The sequence below is a fragment of the Urocitellus parryii genome, chromosome 4, assembly GCF_045843805.1.
Source record: "Urocitellus parryii isolate mUroPar1 chromosome 4, mUroPar1.hap1, whole genome shotgun sequence".
Lineage (NCBI taxonomy): Eukaryota > Metazoa > Chordata > Mammalia > Rodentia > Sciuridae > Urocitellus > Urocitellus parryii.
Genome location: NC_135534.1, coordinates 204194478 through 204204350, shown reverse-complemented (window position 1 = coordinate 204204350; position 9873 = coordinate 204194478). Strand labels below are relative to the sequence as shown.

Here is a 9873-nt window from a genome sequence, read left to right as displayed (position 1 = left end):
CACACTACACAGAAAGGAACTTTGAACAGCGAGGGCCACCGGCTCTACCACCCTTTGGGGTCCAGCTTCCACAGTGGAGAGAGAGAAAGACCGAGTTCAGTTTATTTACACAAGGGAGTTTCAAAGGTGTTCTTCAGAGTGTTCTTCACCAATAAGGCAGGAGCTGGGCTGACCAAACCCAGAGGGTTACGTCCAATTCCAGAGCTAGGAGAGCTGTGTGATAGATAGAGACGTCACGCCTCGTGCAGTCTACCCTCGGGAATGCCGGGATTGTTCCCAAGGGGAGACCTAGGGCCCCCATAGCTCAGCACAGAGTAAAAGACCACTCAAGTAGCTTCATGGGGGGCGACCACGCGCATGATGTCTATTTATTCTATGGATCATAATCCAGTACAACCTCATTTCTCCTTTGTATTTTCTATTTATTTTGTTGCTCAAATTGTCCCAACTTTGGCCATTGGGAGCTCCTGAGTCCTTTTGGTATAGCCCTTTAAGTGTAGTTTTTGAGCAATTTGGGAAGATTAGATATAAATAAATGCCACCATGATGGGGTTTTAACTCAGTAGCAAAGCACTTGCCTAGCAGGCAAGAGGCCCTGGGTTCTCCCCCAGTATGGCAAAAAAAAAAAAAAAAAAAAAAAAAAAGCCACAAAACTACTACCAAATCCAGACAGTGAAACAGTGAGTATCTTCATCACCTCACAAAGATCTCCCAAGGATCTCCTCTTGCCCCTTCTATAATCCACCCCTCCTGCTCTCCTCCATGACTTTCCCACCCCAGGCAACTCTGGCCACAGACTAGTTCGCATCCCCTGTTCGGATGGTATCTGCAGTGAGGATTCTTCACTGTCCACCTCTTTCACTCAGCATAATTCTGTTTTTTTTTTTTTTAATTGCGGGGGGGTTCTAGGATTGAACCCAGGGGGACTCGACCACTGAGCCCCATCCCCAACCTATTTTGTGTTTTATTTAGTGACAGGGTCTCACCGAGTTCCTTAGTACCTTGCAGTTGCTAAGGCTGGCTTTGAACTTGCGATCCTCCTGCCTCAGCCTCCCTAGCTGCTGGGATTACAGGTGTGCGTGGCATGATTCTTGTGCATCTCATCCCTTCTGTAGGTCCTGGGTCCGATGAGGGCAGTGAGACACTCAGAGCCCCCCTGAAGTGTTGGGGAGGGGCAGATGGCAGAGTGAGCCCTGGGGAGTCGTGGAGTGGGCAGGAGCTGGCAGGACTCCTGGGGTCCCCATTGGCCACCATGGCCGGAACAGAAGGCAAGAAAGGAGCCAGGTGGGAAGGATGGCAGGTTGGTAGTTGTGGCAGCACTGAAGTGAGGGGTCCTGGGGGACAACCAGTCTATCCCAGAGGGAGTTGTAAATGCAGGCCTGGAGTTAGGATAAGGCTGAGCTGAGGACACAGGTTAGGTCCTTCAGAACAGAGATGGTGACAGAAACCAGGGGAGAGAGGTATGGCCAAGGATGTGAGCACTGACCTCCAAGGGGCTAGGACTAAACCCTGAAGAACTCAATTTTCTTGCAGAAGAGGAGAGGACAGAGGTGACTGGAAAGCATGTCCAGAGAGGCTAAAGGTAAACCAGTAGCGGTGGGGTCACAGAGATACAGAGGGGCTTGTGACTGTACTGCTGGCCCCCAGGAAGGTGGCCACCCAGGAAGGTGGTTACAGAAGTTCAGCCCAAAATGGGGCTCATGGGCTGGCAAGGTCTGGGTTCTGCCTACACAGAAGCTCCACTGTTTCCTGTGTGCAAGAACCTGTGGGCCTGGCTACCTGTTCCCAGGGATCCCTGCAGCAACAGAGAAGAACGCACCTGTCTTAGTCTGTTCCTGCTGCTATTAACAAAAATTCCACACACCAGGGGTGGTGGTGCATGCCAGGAATCCCAGCAACTCGGGAGGCTGAGACAGGAGGATTGTGAGTTCAAAGCCAGACTCAGCAACTTAGACCCTAAGAAACTACGTGAGCCTCGACTCTGCATAAAATGGAAAAAGGGCTGGAGCTGTGGCTCAGTGGTCAAGTGCCTCTGGGTTCATACCTGGTAAAAACAAAAGCCACAGACTGGGTTATTTAAAAATGATATGGATTCATTGCCCACACTTCTGGAAGCTGGAAAGTCAGGGTCAGTGTCTGGCCAGTTCCCCATGCTTGGCACTGTGCAGGTGTCCTCGCCATAATGGAATGGGTGGAAGGCAAAAAAGGTCTGACTAGTTCCCTGGAGCCCCTTCACGAGTACTAATTCCATTCATGAGAGGTGGTTTAATGACCTCCTCAAATGCTCACCTCTTAACACTGTCACACTGGGTATTAAGTTCCTGCTTATAGATTTTGGGGGAATAGTAGCAATAGTCAGCATTCTGCCCCTTCATCTGGCCTTCAGGGGAGGATGAGGGCGAGACTCGATCAGGAAGCAGTCAAGGAGGAGAAAAGCCAGGGAAGGAGCAGAGAGAAAGGGTGGGGTAGGAGCAGGGCTGGTGTAGAGGATTGGGTTGGGTGCAATCAGGGACAGGCTGGGGCTGAGAGATAGTTAGGGATGGGGCCTCAGGCCCAGACTGAACTCCCCTTTCCCTTATTTAGCCCGGAGATTCACTCAGACTTGAGTCTAGGTCTTCATCCTGCTCAGCTACAGCTTGTTCCTCTGCCCTGAGGCCCCGTGGGCATTAAGCAGATGGCCCAGTGCTGGAATGAATTGAGAGGCACCACAGGGACCAAGGGCAGTGAGGCAGAACCAGCACTGTACAGCAAGCCAAGAGCTGTCTTGGTCAAGAGGACAAAAAGAGAAGAAATTTGCCTTGGCAGATGAACTGGGCATTGGGTTTCCTTCCTAGATTTAGTAAAGGATAAAGCATCCTATCCTAGGGTGGAGCAGCTGCTGGGTGGGCAAAAAATAGGGGTGTCTCAAGCATCAGTCTCATATCAATCTCAACAGCCTCTCCCCATTCATTTTTCCCCCACTTAATTCAAACACATCTCAATGCAGGAGATATCTTTCATTATTCCTGCATTGCAAGTGGGAAAACTCAAATTGGAGAAGGCAAAGAGAGGTGATGGTTGATGGTTCTCCTGCTCCCCAGCAGTGCTGTGGCTGCAACAGGCTGTAAAACAGGTCACACCAACAAAGCCAGGTGGCTAGGGACACGGATCAGTGCCTCCAGCTAAGCCAAGCCAGTCAAGCTCCATTAGGTCCCTCTCAAAGTCTTGATCTCCCTAGGGGCTAAAGGAAATAGCTGGAACAAATCTCAAATGGGCGACATCCCTGAATCTGCCTGTTTCCCATTTTGTAAAAGGTGCTCTCGATTCTCCAGTGTTGCGGTTCCCAGAGACCAGTTGGCCCAGCACCTCGGACGCGGTGCCTACAACTCAGTGTCCATGGGAATACTGGGAGGATTCTTCGAGCTCTTCCAGGTCCCTGTCATGGCTCCAGTTCTTTCTGGGAAAGCAAAGCAGCCCCTGAGTCACCTGCTTCTCCTAAGCCACTGTCCTCGCCTTGGGCTCCCATCTCCACCCGCAAGCCCAGACTCCATGGGGGCCAGACATTGCGGCCTCAGGTCCCAAGGTAGAGGCAGTGGCAGAACCCTAGGCAGAGTGGGTGGAAGGCGGAGACGGAGCGGGGCGGAGCCCAGGCACGCCCCGCCCCTCCGGATCTCCGCCAGCCACGCCCCTCCGGGCCGCCAGGTGGGGCCTTCCCAGGGCTGCCCTCCGAGAAGCCTAGACGGTGGAGGCTCGGGCGCTCAGCCTGGGTGAGCGAGCCCGGCGGTGAGGCGCGGCCACCCAGACTCCTGCTCTGCCCCATCTGCCCGGGGGCCTCCGGGCCGGCCAGCCGGCGCTGCGCGTGGGCTGCCTGAGACACGTGGTTTCCTAGGCCCCGCTTTGGGTTTGGAAAAGTTTATGGTTTGGGTTACCGCAGAGGTGTACTCGGGAGGGCAGAAAGAGCTCGAATCGCCGCCACCTCGGGTCGGGCCCCCACCGCGGCCTTCACTGAAGCCGGGGCCCTTTCCTTGACGGTCGTCAGGATTCAATCTCTTTCGAATGGGTGCACACTGCAGAAGAGGCTAACCACGTATCGCAGGCTGGCACGCAGGTACGCGCCGATCACCGCCAACACCTGTTGCAGACGCACCCTCGGAAGCCAGAGGCCTTGAGTCGCTTCCAGACACCCCCGGGTGTACTTCTGCGGCTCTGGTTGGCACACACGGCTAATCCGAATAGGGCTGCCGGTCCCAGCTCGGCGTCACCATCACCCTAGGCAACCCGCCCGGCTTCCGGAACCCGGCCCTTTAAGGAGAGCCCGAGCCTGCGCGTCTTGGTTTCGCGCGCCCGCCCGTGGCTTCGGAGGAACGAACATGGCCCAGGCGGCGCGGGCGGCTGGGGCGGCTCGGGCGCTGTGGCCCGGTCGGTGCGCGTTGGCAGAGAGGCTGGGCGGCCGCCCCTGGCCACCATTCCTCGCGCAGAGCCGGGCGGGCTTCGCGGGGGCTGCTGGTGGCCCGGGGACCCCTGCCGCCGCCGCCCGCAAGGGGAGCCCGCGGCTACTGGGGGCGGCGGCGCTAGCCCTGGGGGGCGCCCTGGGGCTGTACCACACCGCACGGTGGCACCTGCGCGCCCAGGACCTCCGCGCCGAGCGCTCAGCCGCCCAGGTAAGGCCTGGCTGGGCTGTGGATGGAGATTCTGGGATCAGCGACGAAACTAGACTCCTGGGAACCAGTGGGGTCGGGAGTCGCCTCCTCCGCCTGCTTGTGACCTTGGGCTAGCGACTCGGCCTTAGGTGTCAACCGGCAGCCTCCTCATCTGTAAAATGGGGACGCGACTGCTGCTTACTAGCCCAGAACTGTGTGTATTTCTCATGAAATCGTTGTGTCTGAAGCAGCAGCACTTTCATGGAACTAGTGACCCTTTGACTCCAGGCCCTGAAATGAAGGTGTCCCTCCAGCCGGGTGGTGACTCAGCCACCCCTGAGAGCTTGTAGGCTGCACCACTACAGCCCCCTCCTCACTCGGATGCCCCTTTCCTGACCTGGGGTGGGGAGTGGATTAGGCGTGGCACCCTGCCCACCTGTGTCCAGTCCCGGGTTTCCCCTGGGAACCCAACCCTGAGGGAGGTGGTCCTGGCGGCCCTGGTCAGCCCTCCCCCTTGCAGAATTGAGATGGACCAACTGAATTGTGCTGGCCTGGGTACCAAATAGCTCTGTCCCCTCACCCAGAGGTCCCTGGGGTTGGTCCACTGCCGCTGGAGAGAGGCACAGCCTGGGACCGTCCTTTGGGACTGGAGGGAGACCGTCAGTGTCTGCACAGTGTTGGGCAGAGACACTGGAGGGTTCTTCTAAGCAGACCTTCCACAGGTGCTGGCCCTGCCCTGAGGCCTGCCAGCTGGCGGCCTACACCTGGGCCATCCGCCACGGCAGCCCCTTCCCTGCCTGCCACCCTGTTCTCCCCGTATTCTCAGGGTCAACTCAAAAGACTCCCTGGGAAAGGTGTCTGCCCAGGTGGGGCCTGGGCAGGGGTGCCAGGCCTCAGAAGCCCCTCCTCTGCTCCCCCTCAGCTCTCCTTGTCCAGCCGCCTGCAGCTGACCCTGTACCAGTACAAGACATGTCCCTTCTGCAGCAAAGTCCGTGCCTTCCTGGACTTCCATGCCCTGCCTTACGAGGTGGTGGAGGTGAACCCTGTGCGCCGGACTGAGATCAAATTCTCCTCATACAGGAAGGTGCCCATCTTGGTGGCCCAGGACGGAGACAGCTTGGTGAGCCTCAGGGACTCCCCACCCTGCTCTGTCTTGGGTTGACTCTGGCCCTGTGGTGCATGGCTGGGCCCAGACACAGGGGTCCCCGGCTCCTGCCCCCACCATTAGCCACACTTGGTTGCCCTGAGGCAGAAAGGGCCTGAGGGAAGGGAGGGCCAAGCTCAGGGGGCATTGGTTTTGGGGACCAGTCCTTGAGGGTGGATAAACAGGGTTCAGGTCCCACACAACCAGTTCACTCACAGCCCTGGTGTCTGTTTTTAGGAGCCAGTGGGTCCTACCAGTTCCAGCCAGAACCTTTGATCCAAACCTCCTCTTCTCTTTCAGCAACAACTGAACGATTCCTCTGTCATTATCAGTGCCCTCAAAACCTACTTGGTGTCTGGGTAAGGAGTCCCTGGGAAGCCCTGGTAGGCGGGGGTGGGTGCTGCTGAGATTTCCAGAATGGGCCAGTGTTGTCCTCCCCTGAGACCTCTGTCAGGGACTTGCTCCCGGTGTCTAACCCAAATCCTTTTTGCTTCATGAGGGTGAAGAGCCTTTATGGGTCAGTCCTGGCTCCAGCTGGGCTGGGTGAGGCTGGGTTGGTGGGCCAGGGGACAGGAGAAGGAAGGAGCTGGTGAGAATGTGGCTCTCTCTCACAGGCAGCCCCTGGAAGAGGTCATCACCTATTACCCACCCATGAAGTCTATGAATGACCAGGGCAAGGAGGTGACCGAGTTCTGCAACAAGTACTGGCTCATGCTGGATGAGAAGGAGGCCCAGCGCATGTATGGTGGCAAGGAGGCGAGGACGTGAGTGGGACCGGGGCCTCCTGGGGTAGTGGCGAGGACTGTGTGGGAGAGCGTGGGAGGCCACCACCCCGGGAGTGTGGGCAGGCTGTGGGGAGCCTTCCGCTCCTGCACTCCAGGCCCTGGCTCGGGAAGTCCACTTGCCCTGATGTCCTTCTTGGGCCTGCAGGGAGGAGATGAAGTGGCGGCAGTGGGCGGACGACTGGCTGGTGCACCTCATCTCGCCCAACGTGTACCGCACGCCTGCCGAGGCCCTGGCCTCCTTCGACTACATCGTCCGTGAGGGCAAGTTCGGGGCCCTGGAGGGCACCATGGCCAAATACGCGGGCGCAGCCGCCATGTACCTCATCAGCAAGCGCCTCAAGAGCAGGTGATGGCGTGTGCATGTGCCCTGAGGCATGACCCTCTGTGTGCTGGTCCCGTTAACCCCTGGGGAGGATGGCGGGAGATGGGGCCCAGAGGAGGCCAGGCAGGATGGAGCCCAGAGGAGGCAAGGCGTGACTGGGGCCACTGGAGGCAAGGCAGGACGGGTCCAGCACGCCTGATCCCCTTGGGGACTGAAGCCAGGGCTCTGCCTCATGCCTTCCTCCACTCCTATACTCGGGGTGAGTCACTGCCCCTTACCCCATCTGGGACATCTCTGCAGGTGCCTCCCGTCATGTGGGGGCCTCCCTGCTCACCCAGCCTTCCCACTCCCCAGAGGAGGCCCCGCTTCCACCTGGGCCAGGGAGCGTCCTCCTGATGGGACCCCCTGCTCCTGCCAGGCACCACCTCCGGGATGACGTGCGGGAGGACCTCTATGAGGCGGCGAACAAGTGGGTGGCAGCAGTCGGCGGAGACCGGCCCTTCATGGGGGGCCAGACGCCCAACCTCGCTGACCTGGTGGGTGTAGTGCTGGCGGGCAGTGCCCAGATGAGGCCTTGGGGTGGGGGACTGGAAGGAAAGCCCAGGCCATGGCTGTGACCACCCAGAGGCAGCTGTGTGCCCCCGCTCAGGGGCAGAGACCCAGCTCAGAGTGGCCTAAGGGAAAAGCCGACTACAAGGAACTGTCCTGTTCCCATAACTGACAAGTCCAGGGGAGGGGTGGGTTTTAGGCCTGGCTGGATCCAGGGGCCCAAGGGCAGCATCAGGGCCGAGACTGTCCCCGTCATCGTCTCACCCTGCCTTCCCTGGGGTTGGTCAGCCTTGGGTAGGTCTGGGTGGGACTCCAGGCTTCCACCCGGCAAAGTCTTACTGCCTGGCTTCAGTGGCAGCTCTGAAGCAGCCCTGCAAGGCTGGGCTGGCCCCGTGGTGGAGCGCGCCTGGCACGCAAGGCCCGGGGTCGAGCCCAGCCACCAAAACAAGGAAGAGCAAAGCAGGTCAACAGCCAGAGTGGCCTGGGTCTTAGAGTTGAGTCCTGGGATCTCCTCCCAAATCTCAGGCCCTGAGAGCCAGGAGGACATTTTCCCCAGGGAGACCGGAGGTGGACTCCTGCCTAGAAGGAGCAGGCAACAGCCATCCTGTGCATCTCATTCAAGCCCCATGCGCAAAGTTGACCCTTCAGTGGGTTACGAGGTCTGAGTGGGGATGTGACAGGCCCCGGGCACACAGCTGGCAGAGGAGCAGACAGGTCTGGGTGCTCCCTGGGGCCGCTGTGCCCATCTGGCCCGGCCTCAGGTCCGTTGTCCCCACCCCAGGCAGTGTACGGCGTGCTGCGGGTGATGGAGGGTCTGGAGGCCTTCGACGACCTGATGCGGCACACGCACATCCAGCCCTGGTACCTGCGGGTGGAGAAGGCCATTGCCGAGGCCCCCCCAGTGCACTGAGCGGCCCCGCCCGGCGGAGGGTAGCAGCAGAGGAGGCCAGCTGCTGGGAACCGGGGCCTGGCCAGGCCCTGCGAAGCTGTGTGTGCTGGGAGTGGCGGGGGTGTCTACCCGTGTCCGCCTCCCCAGCCTCGGACTCCTGAATGCCCGAAGGGCCTGGGTACTGGGCAGGGCCCGGGCTGGATCTCCCCATGACACCCGAGGGTCACAGGCTATGGAGAGCCCACCCCTCCTCCTCCCTCCTGCTCCCACCAGGCCCAGGTCCAGTCCTCCATCCTGGACCTCTTGCCCTCAGCCTTCTGGTGAGTTTCTTGGTGGCTGTCCTGGGGCCACACCCTGAGGGTGGGGTCAGCCTGGCTCCCACTGTGGATGCAGGCGGAGGCCAGTCAGAAGAGTCCCCTCCCCAGGCCCCAGGTTCCGCGGTTCCCAGGTGCTGCCTGGGACTGCTGGCACGTTTGCAATAAAAAAAAGTTTGCTGCTCCCCTGTTGTGTCCTGAGGTCCGTGTGGCCAGAGCGAGGGCCAGGCCACAGCAGTAACTGCCGTTGGTCTAGTGACTGCAGTCGGTGGGAGCCAGGTGGCTCACTGCCATGGAGTGACCCCAGCCTCCTTTCCTCATCTGTGAAATGGGTGCAGTAGCCCTGCTCACCAGAGAGTTGTGGGCGTTCAGTTGACAAGATATAGCGGGGCACACAGCAGGAGGCCAGCTCAGAGCAGGGTCCAGGTCCAGATGACCGGGTGGTTCAAACATGGTCCTCAGAGGCGCACTTTAGAGGTGACCTCTCTGGCTGTCAGCTGTAGGCTGGGGCGGGGTCTGTAGCCAGTGTCTTCCAGAGCAAGGGTGGGATTGTGGAGGGTCCCACCCTGAGCAGAGCACCCGGTGGGGTTCCTGCTCCCCAGGTGCCATTGAGAGGCGTGGCCTGTCAAGGGGGCCCCCAGAGGGCGGCCAGTGAGCTGAACTCTGGGCCCTCTGATGAGGGTGGACTGGGCAGCCCCCAGACCCTCTTGGGAAAGTCTTAAGATTTTACTTTATTAGTATTTTTAGAACAAAAATAGCATGTTCCTCATAATCACTGAAATCACAGGAGGTGGCGGGAGCCGCCCTGGAGCCTGGCCCTGTTTCCCCGGTGGGCTGCTGCGGGCATTCTGGGTCTACTTGTCAGCACGGGTCACTGTCTTGCCCTTCAGGGCCACCCAGTACTCCCTTTTGGGACACACCACAGGCCACTCGCCCTGCCCCTGCCCCTGCCCCCTCTGGGGCGTTGAGTGCCAGGCCCCCAGGCTGCGGGAGGAGGGAGAGGCGCCAGCCCAGAGCCAGGCCGGCCCGGCTACGCCTCCCTCTGCGTCCCCCCATCGTCCCCCACCTCTCACTTCCCTTCTCTTTAGACAGGCTATTTCTGCCCCTTTCAGATCCTGTCCAGGATTGTCCCCTGGTACATCTCTGGCACCAGGAGGCTGATTGGCCTCTGTCAGTCCCAAACTCTCCCAAAGGGGGCGTCTGGTGTGCCCCTCTTGTGATAAGCTGTCCACCTAGTGCCCACGACACCAT

At 59.4% G+C, this 9873-nt stretch overlaps 1 protein-coding gene across 1 annotated transcript; it reads left to right on the top strand.

The window, feature by feature from the left end:
• The first annotated feature begins 4329 nt into the window (after positions 1-4329).
• Ptges2 (prostaglandin E synthase 2) lies at positions 4330-8807 on the top strand. The gene is made up of 7 exons (XM_026386491.2): positions 4330-4640; positions 5542-5739; positions 6064-6122; positions 6378-6527; positions 6694-6894; positions 7289-7406; positions 8201-8807. Exons 1-7 carry the CDS (start codon positions 4350-4352, stop codon positions 8327-8329), a joined length of 1146 nt encoding a protein of 381 aa, XP_026242276.2. The 5' UTR covers positions 4330-4349; the 3' UTR covers positions 8330-8807.
• The last annotated feature ends 1066 nt before the right edge of the window (positions 8808-9873 follow it).

Excerpts from the sequence above, each read along its gene's own strand:
- Ptges2 (XM_026386491.2), top strand. The coding sequence starts at position 4,350 with ATGGCCCAGGCGGCGCGGGCGGCTGGGGCGGCTCGGGCGCTGTGGCCC. Across the intron at positions 6,123-6,377 it reads AAAACCTACTTGGTGTCTGG|GCAGCCCCTGGAAGAGGTCA; the intron begins GTAAGGAGTCCC and ends TCTCTCTCACAG. Across the intron at positions 6,528-6,693 it reads GGTGGCAAGGAGGCGAGGAC|GGAGGAGATGAAGTGGCGGC; the intron begins GTGAGTGGGACC and ends TTGGGCCTGCAG.